Genomic DNA, 14,001 nt, shown 5'->3' on the forward strand with positions numbered 1-14,001 from the left:
GTTGGGAAAGAGCTTGTAAGTAAGATCCCGAGTGGCGCAGCGGTCTAAGGCACTGCATCTCAGTGCTAGAGGCATCACTACAGACCCTGGTTTGATTCCAGGCTGTATCACAACTGGCCATGTTTGGGAGTCCCATAAGGCGGTGCACAACCCAGTGTCGTTCGGTTTAGGGTCGGGGTAGGTCGTCATTGTAAATAAGAATTTGTTCTTAACTGACTTGCCTAGTTAAATAAAGGTCAAATAAAAATAAATAAAGCATTCAGTGACTCATACAAAAGCCCCTGATACTTGTTTGTCACGTCCTGACCAGTAAAAGGGGTTGTTTGTTATTGTAGTTTGGTCAGGGCGTGGCAGGGGGTGTTTGTTTTGTGTGTTTCGGGGGTTTTGGGCAATGGTCTATGTTAGTATATTTCTATGTCTGTGTCTATTTCTATGTTCAGGGTTTTTGGTTTGGCCTTCAATTAGAGGCTATATTTAAGTAAGGGTTTTTTGTCACTGTGGTTGTGGGTAGTTGTTCTGCGTATAGCGTGTTGCCTTACAGGACTGTCTTCGTCGTTTATTTTTTATAAATATTTTGTTTGTGTTTTTTCCTTCTAATAAAAGATGATGAGTATACACATTCCCGCTGCATTTTGGTCCCATCAATATGACGAACGTTACATTGTTGAAACGTTCCCTGGCTTTCCCCACTGCAACAGGAGACCCCAAAGCTCCTATTTCAATGAACAGATTTTAGTTATGGAAATAAATATTTAATATTGAACATCTCTACAAACGTACAATTCAAACACAATTCACAAAAAATAGGGCAAAACATATTCACAACATACAAAGGAGTATGAACAGTCACAAACATAACAAATACATTCTATATAGGCTTTGATTTAAAAACAACAGCTTCTTTAATCACGTACCAAACCAGCTCTAATATCCCACAGCAATAAAGTAAATGGTGTGGGACAAAAATACTCCATGCACATTGCACACTCTCCACACATGCAAACACTTCTAGTAAGTGTCCACATTAAAGCTGGAATCCTTAATGGTGAAATTGCCACATCCGTTTGCGATATTACAACAACCAAATAAGTTAATGCAAACAACAAACACTTTTTTTCTCCCCCGCGGACATGATTGCACGTGCGAAAGAACACCAGCATATGTACTGCATTTTTTTGTTACTACGACGCTCCCCAGCTCTGCTTCGTCAACAAAACAAAAACAATAACAACAGCTGTGGGGCGGACAGTGGCGCTGTTTCCCCTACTGTGGATTCCATCTTTAAAGACCTATATACAAAAAAGCCTATGAGGCAAATACAGTTTGGCTTGCTTCTCTATATTACATTACCACAATACTGACTTCACCTATTGTTGGGAAACCACCTTCCCATACTGATATAACAAAGTTAATTTAAACTGTACTTTTCAAATGCATTGTAATTAACTCGTTAAACAGTTCAACTTTTTATCACAGCCAATTACAAATTGTATAATTTTGTTTAAAAACATGTAGCATATTGCATTTATCCAATAGTTGTGACACTTAGACATCAATGGGTTCAACAATAGCTGCAAAAAAGTGAAAAAAGGAGCAAATGATAGTTAGTTGCAGACAGTTAGATTATTAAACATTTTATTGACTTTTAGCTTAGGTTTAATAGAAATGAAAAACATCCAGAAGACCACACTCTTTTCCTCTACCAGTAACATCCAAAGGTCATACTGCCTTGTCCTCTGCCCTTCATATGAGACCTGACACTGGACGAACCTCTCGTCTGTTCCCTCTCCCCTCCAGGTAAGTCTGTCCCTTGGTATGCCTCTGCACACAGTGTAAAAGTCATTTTGCCTGAGGAACCACAAAACACTCACCAATGTGATACTCATACAGTACATGGTCATTGTGGTAGCACAAGTGGGGGCCACAATCTGGCTCCGGACCGCAGGTTTTAGACTCCTCTAGTCTATGCAGACCCGGGCTTACACTTGGCCAGCTCATAGAAGCCCTTCCTCCTGGCTCTCCTCAGGTAGTCCAGGACTAGGCCCGTGGTGGTCACCATGATACCCACACAGACAGCAGGAATGACTATGTGGTTCCAGTCTGGTGAAGTACTGGAGTGCTTCTCTGGAGGCCAAGGGAGGAGGGGAAGAACAGGGAGACAGTGAGGATGAGACAGATTTGCTAACATTTTTTATTTAATGTTTTTACAGCATTCGAGTCATCTCAAATAACACCAGTGTTATTGGTGGATAGAATTTCCTTGGCTTTTGCAAGCTTCACTGTTCTCAAACTACTGTACACTGTTGTCGGGTCTATCTCCGTAGTCACTGTTCCCAATTTCTCAGTTCAACATGGGGTTCAAAGTGGTTTCAAGTAACTGGTTTTACTGTGAATTATATTTTATATAATAATAACAAATATAATAATTATATTTGTGGTGAAGGGAAATAAAGAGCTCTCCTGTTTCTTCTAGCATGCCAAGCTAAAGAGCGAACACTGAACCACATCACTCACCTATGACGTTGATGCTGAAGATCTCGGTCTCGTAACCCAGGTCATTGGTAACATTCACCTGGTATAAGCCTGTATCATTGGGCACAAGGTTAACCAGCAGGAAGTTCCCATCTGGGGAGTAGAGCTCTGTGCCATTATCCAGTTTCCTTAAAACCACAGCAGGTGGGGGGAAACTGACAGAGCGACAGCAGATTGTGACATTTTGGCCTTCCTGCACCTCAGCAGATGGATATATCAGAACTGTTGTGTTCCTAGGAGGTGCTGGACACAAGGAAAATAGAACACACATCAATACTGAGGGAAGACACTTGAGACTGCCTTGAGACAACAAAGGAAAAAATTGTATGAATATAGTACAGTTATAGTCTGAAATACTGTACGACATTTAGTCTATTGGCAGTTTACAATGCAACATACAATATTTATACAAAAGTATGTGGACACCCCACCGTCATAGGATGCCACATTTCCAACAAGCCAGTTTGTCAAATTTCTGCCCTTCCAGAGCTGTCCCGGTCATCTGGTAAGTGCTGTTATTGTGAAGTGGAAACGTCTTGGGGCAACAAAGGCTCAGCCACCAAGTGGTAGGCCACATAAGCTCACAGAACGGGACCGCAGAGTGCTGAAGCGCATAACAATTGTCTGTCCTCGGTTGCAACACTCACTACCAAGTTCTAAACTGCCTCTGGATGCAACGTCAGCACAAGAACTGTTCGTCAGGAGCTTCATGAAATGGGTTTCCATGGCCGAGCAACTACACACAAGCCTAAAATCACCATGCGCAATGCCAAGCATCGACTCTGGAGCAGTGGAAATGTGTTGTCTGGCGTGATGAATCACCATCTGGCAGTCCGATGGACAAATCTGGGTTTGGCGGACACCAGGAGAACGCTACCTGCCCCAATACATAGTGCTAACTGTAAAGTTTGGTGGACGAGGAATAATGGTCTGCGGCTGTTTTTCATGGTTCGGGCTAGGCCCCTTAGTTCCAGTGAAGGGAAATCTTAACGCTACAGCATACAATTATATCCTAAATGATTCTGTGCTTCCAACTTTGTGGCAACGGTTTGGGGAAGGTCCTTTCCTGTTTCAGCCTGACAATGTCTCCGTTCACAAAGGCGAGGCGAGGTCCATGGAGAAATGGTTTGTCAAGATCAGTGTGGAAGATCTTGACTGGCCTGCACAGAGCCCTGACCTCAACCCCATCGAACACCTTTGGGATGAATTGGAATGACTGCGAGCCAGGCCTAATCGCCCAACATCACTGCCCGACCTCACTAATGCTCTTGTGGCTGAATGGAAGCAGGTCCCCAGAGCTATGTTCCAACATCTAGTGGAAAGTCTTCCCTGAAGAGTGGAGGCTGTTATAGCAGCAACTCCATATTATTGCCCATGATTTTGGAATGAGCAATTACCGTTTGTTATATTGTTGATTACTGAGCAAAATGTGTGAAACTACTGACAACAGTGTGTGAAATATCAATGAGGAATGTTCTATAGAACCCATTATCTAGAATGACTTTATGTAATTTCATGTTGTTGAGTTCCTGTGCAGTGTTAAGTGTGGTATAAGTGTGATATTCTATTTTGGTACAGTGTGACAACAGCTCAGCCAATGACAAACTTATAGAGCATGTTCTTAGATACTGACAGCTCCCCAGGGGTGGAAAAAATACTCAATTGTCATACATGAGTAAAAGTAAAGATACCTTAACAGAAAATGACTCAAGTAAAAGTCACCCAGTAAAATACTACTTGAGTAAAAGTCTAAAAGTATTTGGTTTTAAATGTACTTAAGTATCAAAAGTAAAGGTATAAATCATTTCAAATTCCTTATATTAAGAAAAACATAATTTTCTGTCTTGTTTTTTTTTAAACGGATAACCAGGCACACATTCCAACACTCAGACATAATTTACAAACAAAGCATTTGTGTTTAGTGAGTCCACCAGATCAGAGGCAGTAGGGATGACCAGGGATGTTCTCTTGATAAGTGTGTGAATTGGACAATCAAAATGTAAAAAGTACATTATTTTCTTTAGGAATGTAGAGAAGTAAAAGTTGGCAAAAATATAAATAGTAAAGTACAGATACCAAAAAAGTACTTAAGTACACCACTGCAGCTGCCACATGACAATAGAACGGCCACACTCCAACAAATGAGAGCAAATACAAGACCATAAATAAGAAGCGAAAACAAGAGATCTGTGGGTGTAGAGAACAGTAACTTCATTGAAGAAGCAAAAAAAAGCTAATCAGGGTTAGGGAAAGTTTACTGTTGTTGCCAGTATGAATGCGTGGGAGCGGAATAAAGACTTGATGTGGTGTGTTCTTGCCAGAAGCATGGCACCCACCTTTGACTGTAATGTGTGTGCTAGCTCGCTGGCTGCCGTGCTCATTGAAGGCCTCGCACTGGTAGAGAGCAGAGTCTGCTAGCAGGGCAGAGGAGCGGGTGAAGGAGGTGGAGGAGCCGTTGCTGGACTGGAGTTCTACATCCTGGTCCTCAGAGAGTCTCCTCAGCACCATACGTCCCACAGGAGCTCCGTCCGACAGGCAGGACACCGTCACGCTCTCCCCTTCCTTCACCTCACTGGCTGGGCTCACTGTGATGGTGGTTCCCCTGGGGGCATCTGCACAGCAAACATCAGACTCAGTTTAGGTTTATAAACACAGACATAGGTTATAAACCCTCACTACACAACTGCCATTCATACCTCAAGGACTGACGTTCGGCATAACGGATTCCTTAAGTTGAAGGCACCAAGGGGGTGGACACCCCACCATAAACACAAGTGATTCAAGCAATTAACTGTTCATGGTCCTCTGTTCAGAACACAATGTGTGGAATCCGGTGTGTTATAATGCTGGGGCGGAACAAATCCTGTACCACCTTGTGGCTTTCTAGGACCATCCCAATCCTTATCTACCCCATGGCCATAAAAAAGTTAATGATTTTATTCAGACTTCAACCACTTACAGTGGAGCTCCAGTACAGTCACCGCCTGCCTCTCTCTCCCACTCTGAGGGATTTCGTCCATCTGAAGACTGACTCTGCAGGTGATCTGTCTGCCCTGGTCCTCCGGTCCAACCGAGAAAGAAAGCGTTGACGTCACATTCTGGAGTTCACTGGAATACTGTCCCATCTCGGAGGCTAGCTCGATTTCCCCATCGAGCCACTGGATCTGCAGGAGACTGGCTGGGTAGACGTCGGCTACCGAACAAAAAAAGGTGCCGACACCGTGTTCCAGAAAGGGGCCAGTGTTCTCGATGATAGGGTCCGAGGGGAAAGCTGGGGGAGGAGAGAGAAATGGGTAGATTAAAATATTCATATGTGACTAAAAGAACCTGAGACCAGATAGAGATGTGAGCGAGTTAGTCAGGCATGTTGAACGGTAGACTCTTAACTTTGAAGGTTCATAGATGGGGTGTTTCAGATCCTAATGTTGGGACCTGACAAATTCCCATAGTATACCGTTTTTTTTAATTACTTCCAGTAAGGGAGGCATTAATCCACACAACTTGTGAAACATCCCTCTGGATATAATCGTGGGTCAAAGACCTGGAATACAGCAACCCTTACCCCCTTCAACACAATGACTTTCACATCTAGGAAATAGGAAATGTCTTCACTTCAGTGACCCTGGAGTGTATTTATCATTCTTCACTCCTTGGTGATCCCTCTCTCACATTGAACCAGACTACTGATCCCAGTGCAATCCGACAAAAGCAAACTGGACCTCTGCCCATGTTATGTGGAAGAGCAGCATGAGGGATCATTCAAGCTTTAAGTCTTACATTTGGTTTCATAAGAGGAGGAGTATACTTCTAACCTCCTACAAAGCGTCACTGTACTCTTTCCAAGTCAGTGAAGTGAACCTAAGCATTACCCAAAACTGAGCAAAACAGTTACTGTATCAACATAAACCTGTAGAATTGAATGTGGCCATGGTACCACTGAACAAGTGTAAGGCAAAAAAACACACAACCCCAACTAACTTTGTTTTCAACTGGACATTTCCAAATATGCTTGAATTCATCGTATCAATCTGGCATTGGACTTCTGTAAAAAGGTGGCCGATGCAAAGCACGTTTCAAAGCAAATACATTGAACTTAACCAAGCCATCTTTCTGATGATGTACAGTGGCAAGAAAAAGTATGTGAACCCTTTGGAATTACCTGGATTTCTGCATAAATTGGTCATCAAATTTGATCTGATCATCATCTAAGTCACAACAATGGACAAACATAGTGTGCTTAAACTACTAACACACAGCGTAGGTTGGAAAAAGTTTGTGAACGTCTAGGCTAATGACTTCTTCAAAAGCTAATTGGGGTCAGGATTGGAGTCCAATCAATGAGACGAGATTGGAGATGTTGGTTAGAGCTGCCTTGCCCTATAAAAAACACCCACAAAATTTGAGTTTGCTATTCACAAGAAGCATTGACTGATGTGAACCATGCCTCGAACAAAATAGATCTCAGAAGACCTAAGATTAAGAATTGTTGACATGAATAAAGCTCGAAAGGGTTACCAAAGTATCTCTAAAAGCCTTGATGCTCATGAGTCCACGGTAAGACAAATTGTCTATAAATGGAGAAAGTTCAGCACTGTTGCTACTCTCCCTAGGAGTGGCCGTCCTGCAAAGATGACTGCAAGAGCACAGCGCAGAATGCTCAATGAGTTTAAGGAGAATCCTAGAGTGTCAGCTAAAGACTTACAGAAATTTCTGGAACATGCTAACATCTCTGTTGATGAGTCTAAGATATGTAAAACACTAAACAAGAATGGTGTTCATGGGAGGACACCACGGAAGAAGCCACTGCTGTACGTCTGAAGTTTGCAAAAGTGCACCTGGATGTTCCACAGCGCTACTGGCAAAATATTCTGTGGACAGATGAAACTACAGTTGAGTTGTCTGGAAGGAACACACAACACTATGTGTGGATAAAAAATGTCACAGAACACCAACATCAAAACCTCATCCCAACTGTAAAGTATGGTGGAGCTGCTTTGCTGCCTTTAGGGCCTGGACAGCTTGTTATCATCGACGGAAAAATGATTTCCCAGGTTTATCAAGACATTTTTTAAGAGAATGTTAGGCTATCTGTCTGCCAATTGAAGCTCAACAGAAGTTGGGTGATGCAACAGGACAACAACCCAAAACACAGAAGTAAATCAACAACAGAATGGCTTCAACAGAAGAAAATACGCCTTCTGGAGTGGCCCAGTCAGAGTTCTGACCTCAACCCGATTGAGGTGCTGTGGCATGACCTCAAGAGAGCAGTTCACACCAGACATCCCAAGAATATTGCTGAACTGAAACAGTTTTGTAAAGCGGAATGGTCCAAAATTCCTCCTGAACGTTATGCAGGTCTGATCCACAACTACAGAAAACGTTTGGTTGAGGTTATTGCTGCCAAAGGAGGGTCAACCAGTTATTAAATCCAAGGGTTCACATACTTTTCCCACCTTGCACTGTGAATGTTTACACGGTGTGTTCAATAAAGACATGAAAACATATAATTGTTTGTGTTATTAGTTTAAGCAGTCTGTGTTTGTCTATTGTTGCGACCTAGATGAAGATCAGATCAAATGTTATGACCAATTTATGCAGAAATCCAGGTATTTCTAAAGGGTGCACATACTTTTTCTTGCCACTGTATAGTATACTCACAGAAGACCTTGACCTCAGCGTGCTTGGCCTTGATGACAGAGCCACACTTGGCCTCACAGGTGTAGGCTTGCTCGTTGACCAGCCCAAGTGGGCCCAGGTGGAGATGGGAGAGGGAGTCCTGGGTGTGTGCACGGCTATGGACGGGCATGTCCAGCATGCTCCTCCAGTAGAAGGCTGGCTGGGGACAGCCCAAAGCCCGGCAGGAGAGCACCAGGTTGGATCCCATCTCAGCCGTCACCCCCACATCCATCGCCACCTCCAGGGGATACTCTGAGAGAATAAAACCACAGGAGAGAGGATAGATGACGTCGCAGTTTCTATGCTCAGTTCAATTGAATAGAGATAAATTCAGTTCAATTTGATTCAGTTCCATTTCGGGAAAATTCTGTTCAGTTATTTGAATTAAATTAAAACTACTATCCTGCAAGAAAAGCTCTTAGCAAAATCAAATATCTTTACATCTTAATCGACAAAAGAAAAAACAAGGCAAACATTACAGTATATTAAGAAGAGTAAACACACATCACAAAGTAAACTTTCATCACAAAAATAATCTGATTGGTAACACAATGAACATTTTGCCAGAGCCCTCCACTCCACATGATCATCAACAATAGTACTAGAAAAATGTACTTTATTTAGCAGATTCTCTTATCCGGAGCAACTTACAGGAGCAATTAGGGTTACGTGCCTTGCTCAAGGGCACATCAGCAGCTCCTGTACTTATCTCAACTTACCTGGAGGTGTGAAGCCTATCCTCAGAGTAAAAATAGCAGCAATCCACATTGGAGAGTCTCTCAAACGTCTGTACGAGTGTGAACAGATCATTTACTATTTCTGCTATCTGCTATGCCACTGTTCTATGGCTCTTCTACCCAGAGGGGAACCTACTGGCTTGGTGATGCAACACTGTTTGCTCCCCAGAGAATTTGGGTTGTCAGTACGTTTACTAAGACAAATTCCCCATTCCTGATAGAACATGTATTGTTCTATTGTTCTACTGTATTTAGGTTACACTTTACATTGAAATATATTATGCAGCTACTTGGGTAATTACATGTAATATACTGTAACAAGGCAACTATTTTGAAAAAAAATTGTCCAGTTTCCATTATTAGAATCCTGCCCTTGTTTAATGTACAAAGCTGCAATGACATAATTTGAATCTGGTAACTAAAGTAGTTATAGTAACTACTGCGCAAAATCAACTTAAAATGTAATATTACCCAAATGTAAAAAAAAATCTCACCTTCAACAGAGAGCAAGGCGCTGACTTTCTGACTGCCGTGTTCGTTGAAGGCCTGGCACTGGTAGAGAGCAGAGTCTGCTAGCAGGGCAGAGGAGAGGGTGAAGGAGGTGGAGGAGCCGTTGCTGGACTGGAGTTCTACATCCTGGTCCTCAGAGAGTCTCCTCAGCACCATACGTCCCACCGGAGCTCCGTCCGACAGGCAGGACACCGTCACGCTCTCCCCTTCCTTCACCTCACTGGCTGGGCTCACTGTGATGGTGGTGTTGGTTGGGGGAGCTGCCAGAAGGGAAATCATCCAGGACAGAGAACACAAAACACAACTTTAGCTTGCTAGTTTAGACGTTGCTTTATTGAGATTTCTCCTCCAAACAGACTTTTTAGACAAAGCTGTAAAGATTACTCCTAATTATTAAACTATCACAAAGTGACACCAAACAGTAATGATCCAAAATACAAAACCAAGGGGAAATTCAAAGTCATCCTACCTTGAACAAGGATGTTCACGCTGGCTGTGATGTTTCCAATGGTGTTGCTCACCACACACTCATATTGACCAGAATCCACCAGTGTCATCTCTGTAAGAACAAGCTCCTCGCTCTGCCCCACAATAACAGCCTGTCCATCTGGACCAATGGCCTTCCACTGTGTATCTGGTCTGGGGCTCCCTTCAGCATGGCACGACAACGTGAGACTGGAGCCAACTCTCACAGCAGTCGGCTCAGATATTGATATATTCTGTGGTGCATCTGGAGAAAATAAAGAATACATTTTTGATGTGGTTGTTGTAGGTAGGCCTCAATGTAATCCTTATTCATGACTCAAATTCCATTGCATTCCATTGAGACATTGCTAATTGCTAAACTGCACATGGTAAGTGTATCTTTTGTATTCAAAATATTATTTGTTGCCGTTATGAAAGTTAAGTTCCAAATGTTTCCAAACTGTATGGTAGTTCACTTGAACCAGTTGTCCTGGGGGAGTCCTGGGTGTGTGATTTTCCTTTTGTGAGGGTGGAGACAGAACTCTCAATTTCTAACACATATAAACAGAAAATAATCGCACAGCTGACCAAATTCCGCAAGATTTTACACTGGGTTAACAGAGATTACCCTTTGTCTAACATTTACACTTTAGTAACTTACAAAGCACTGTGAGAGACACAGTGGTTTCCTTGGTCTTCTCTTCATCAGGCACACCATCCTGATCGTGAGAGGCTCTGCATGTGATGCTTGCCTCTTTGTCCTCTGGGGTGGGCATGAACCTGTAGGTAGATACAACGGACTCTACATCTGTCTGGAGCATGCTGTCTCCTCGCAGCCACTCAAGTCGCAGGTGCTCCGCGGGATAAGCGTCTATCACCTCACATGTCAGAGTGTTGGACTGGCCCAAGAGAAGATGGTCGTAGCCTGATATGACAGGAGCCTCTGGAAATGCTGGAATATAAAATGTCGATCGTAAGGCAGCTACACATGTTTGAAACTGAAATTCGTAGACCTACTTTCAACATGTACTGTACATGTACAGTGCCTTCAGTGCCCCTGGGGCGGCAGGGTAGCCTAGTGGTTAGAGCATTGGGCTAGTAACCGAAAGGTTATAAGTTCGAATCTCTGGGCTGACAAGGTACAAATCTGTCGTTCTGCCCCTGAACAAGGCAGTTAACCCACTGTTCCTAGGCCGTCATTGAAAAGAAGAATTTGTTCTTAACTGACTTGCCTAGTTAAATAAAGGTAAAAAAAGTATTCATACTCCTTTATTTATTCTACATTTTGTTGTGTTACAGCCTGAATTCAAAATGGATTAAATTGATCACCCATCTACACACAATAACCCATAATGACAAAGTAAAAACATGTTTTCATAATAATTTAGCACATCTATTGAAACTAAAATGCAGAAATATCTAATTTGCCTAAGTAATACATGTTAGAATCACTGTCGCCAGTGATTATATCAGTTTTGAGTCTTTCTGGGTAAGTCTTTAAGAGCTTTGCACACCTGAATTGTACAGTATGTGTTCTTTATAAAAATTCTTAAAGCTCTGTCAAATTGGTTGTTGTTCATTGCTAGACAGCCATTTTCAATTCTTGCCATAGACTTTCAAGCCGATTTAAGTAAAAACTGTAACTAGTCCACTTAGGAACATTCAATGACATCTTGGTAAGCAAGTCCAGTGTATATTTGCCTTGTGTTTTATGTTATTGTCCTACTGAAAGGTGAATTTGTCTCCCAGTGTCTGTTGGAAAGCAGACTGAAACAGGTTTTCCTCTAAGATTTTGCCTGTGCTTAGCTCTATTCCATGTATTTGTATTCATAAAAACTCCCTAGTCCTTGCCATTGACATGACAAGCAAACACATAACATGATGCAGCCACCACCATTCTTGAAAATATGAAGAGTGGTACTCAGTGTTGTGTTGGAATTGCCCCAAACGTAACGCTTTGTATTCAAGAAATAAAGTACATTTCTTTGCCACATATTTTGCAGTTTTACTTTAGTGCCTTATTTCAAACAGGATGCATGCTTTGGAATATTTGTATTCTGTTCAGGCTTCCTTCTTTTCACTCTGTCATTTAGGTTTGTATTGTGGAGTAACTACAATGTAACTCCTCAGTTTTCTCCTATCACAGCTATTAAACTCTGTAACTGCTTTTATGGGGTATTGTGTGTCGGTCAGTGACACAAAACCCAAATTTAATCAATTTTAAATTCAGACACTAACACAACAAAATGTGGAAAAAGTCAAGAGGTGTAAATACTTTCTGAAGTCACTGTAGAACTGATTCAATTGGACTGATTCAATTCACTAATGTATTAAGTTATATACTGCTGACTTTATATGTTGTGTGATTATTAAAGTATTAATAAACAATTTATTGATCCATTCATACTTCATTTATAAGCATTTATAAGTATGATAAGCATTACAATTCATAAGCATTCATAATATTTATAATAATCATTGAAAAACTTATAAGCATTCATATGCATTTTATATTGGCTTATTACAATGGTTTATGATGGCTTAGTGAATGAAGTTTAATGGACTTACAGTACACTTTGACAACCACACGCTGTTGTTTGGTCAATGCTCCGCAACTGACTTTGCAGAGAAGAATGTCATCATGTACTGTCATCACAGGGTCAAAGGCCGCCACGGATTCCGACCCTGAGGTGTGTATTTTAGCAAACATGGGCTTATCCCCCAGCAAAGCCCAGGACATAGTAACCTTTTCATTACAATCCTTCACCGAACATTGCAGCTCCTGCCTATCACCAACTCTGAAAAATGCACTCTTTGGTTTTAGCTCCACATGAAATGCAAAGGCTGAAATGTAAAATAAGAATGAATTAGAATTCACATTCATAATCAATAACACATAACGGTAACTATAAAGTAGTCTAAGGAACGTTGAGGTCATGACAGTCAATTATTAGTTATAAGGTAGGCATCTTCGTAAACTAGAATATTTAGCCTATTATGGCTGCATATGTACATATTGTCAAGTACAATACTGACATTTTCTGATTAGTTCATATCGCAAGCCTACCCATAATCATATTAAAATGCATGAAACACAGTAGGCTACCTACAGTATATAGATTGAAGACAAGTCACACTGATTGTAAAGTATAAATCTGTGGAATTAAAGAAAAATAAGCTTACCTGTTACTGGTAGTATCAATATCCATAACAGAGACATTGAGCTAGACTGTAAATTTCCTTAGTATTCCTTTGTTAGGCTGTGGATGTTGTGTCTGGTCTGCCCAGTGTCCAGATCCAGAGCCTGTGGATTTATCACTTGTAATAGGGGGGATACCAACAGGGGGAAAATATATATTTAAAACACCCCCTTAAAATACCAAGGATGAATTCCCCCACTCCTTGAGTGGCCTTTAGTCTCGGTCTCTGTCTCTTTCTCTCTCGCTCTTCTTTCTCTCTCTCTTTGTCTGGTTTGGTTGTGAATGACAACCCCCTCTGCTGGTTTAAATGGAACACAAGATGGTTTCCTTTAAAACGTGATTAAATTATATTTTATCAGAGGAGCAAGATATTTGGGATCCCTCTGAAAATCCCAGACATGATATGTTAACTGACATAGACATGTTCCATACATGAACTATATTGATGTATTTGATCTGTCTGGTTGCCTGCCTGTCTGTCTGTCATGTATTTATTTAATTTAATTTATGATTTAATTCTGATTTAATTCTGATTTACAATGACAGCCTACCCTGGCCTACCCTGGCCTCCCCTAACCCGGACGACACTGGGCCAATTGTGCACTACCCTATGGGACTCCCGATCACGGCCGGTTGTGATACAGCATGGGATCAAACCAGGGTCTGCAGTGACACCGCTAGCACTGAGATTCAGTGCCTTAGACCGCTGCACCATTCGGGAGCCTAAATGTATACAACATGTATTGAGCTAAATTAAATCTCCATTAAGATAAATATGTGTAGGCTATCTCTATGGTTTACCACCTAAATGTAGCATTAAGTATACCAATAGCAATATAACTAGTGTCGTGTCTTTGGCTATGCCGGATTAAGTGGTATGA

The 14,001-nt window shown here is 41.7% G+C and overlaps 1 protein-coding gene across 1 annotated transcript; it reads right to left on the reverse strand.

Moving 5' to 3' along the window:
• Positions 1-730: 730 nt before the first annotated feature.
• vcam1b (vascular cell adhesion molecule 1b) lies at positions 731-13,363 on the reverse strand. Its single transcript, XM_029695712.1, has 10 exons — positions 13,104-13,363; positions 12,489-12,764; positions 10,582-10,872; positions 9,925-10,185; positions 9,440-9,715; positions 8,191-8,460; positions 5,492-5,803; positions 4,869-5,144; positions 2,515-2,775; positions 731-2,124 (listed from the first exon to the last, which is right to left on the reverse strand). Exons 1-10 carry the CDS (start codon positions 13,138-13,140, stop codon positions 1,964-1,966), a joined length of 2,421 nt encoding a protein of 806 aa, XP_029551572.1. The 5' UTR covers positions 13,141-13,363; the 3' UTR covers positions 731-1,963.
• Positions 13,364-14,001: the final 638 nt, after the last annotated feature.

This window comes from Salmo trutta, chromosome 17 (genome assembly GCF_901001165.1).
Source record: "Salmo trutta chromosome 17, fSalTru1.1, whole genome shotgun sequence".
NCBI classification, from domain to species: domain Eukaryota; kingdom Metazoa; phylum Chordata; class Actinopteri; order Salmoniformes; family Salmonidae; genus Salmo; species Salmo trutta.

Bases quoted from the DNA above. Each gene is read 5' to 3' on its own strand.
- vcam1b (XM_029695712.1), bottom strand. From the start codon at position 13,140: ATGTCTCTGTTATGGATATTGATACTACCAGTAACAG. The intron at 10,186-10,581 runs GTAAGTTACTAA...TATTTTCTCCAG, and splicing joins TGTGTCTCTCACAGTGCTTT to ATGCACCACAGAATATATCA. The intron at 2,125-2,514 runs GTGAGTGATGTG...CTTGGCCTCCAG, and splicing joins CTTCAGCATCAACGTCATAG to AGAAGCACTCCAGTACTTCA.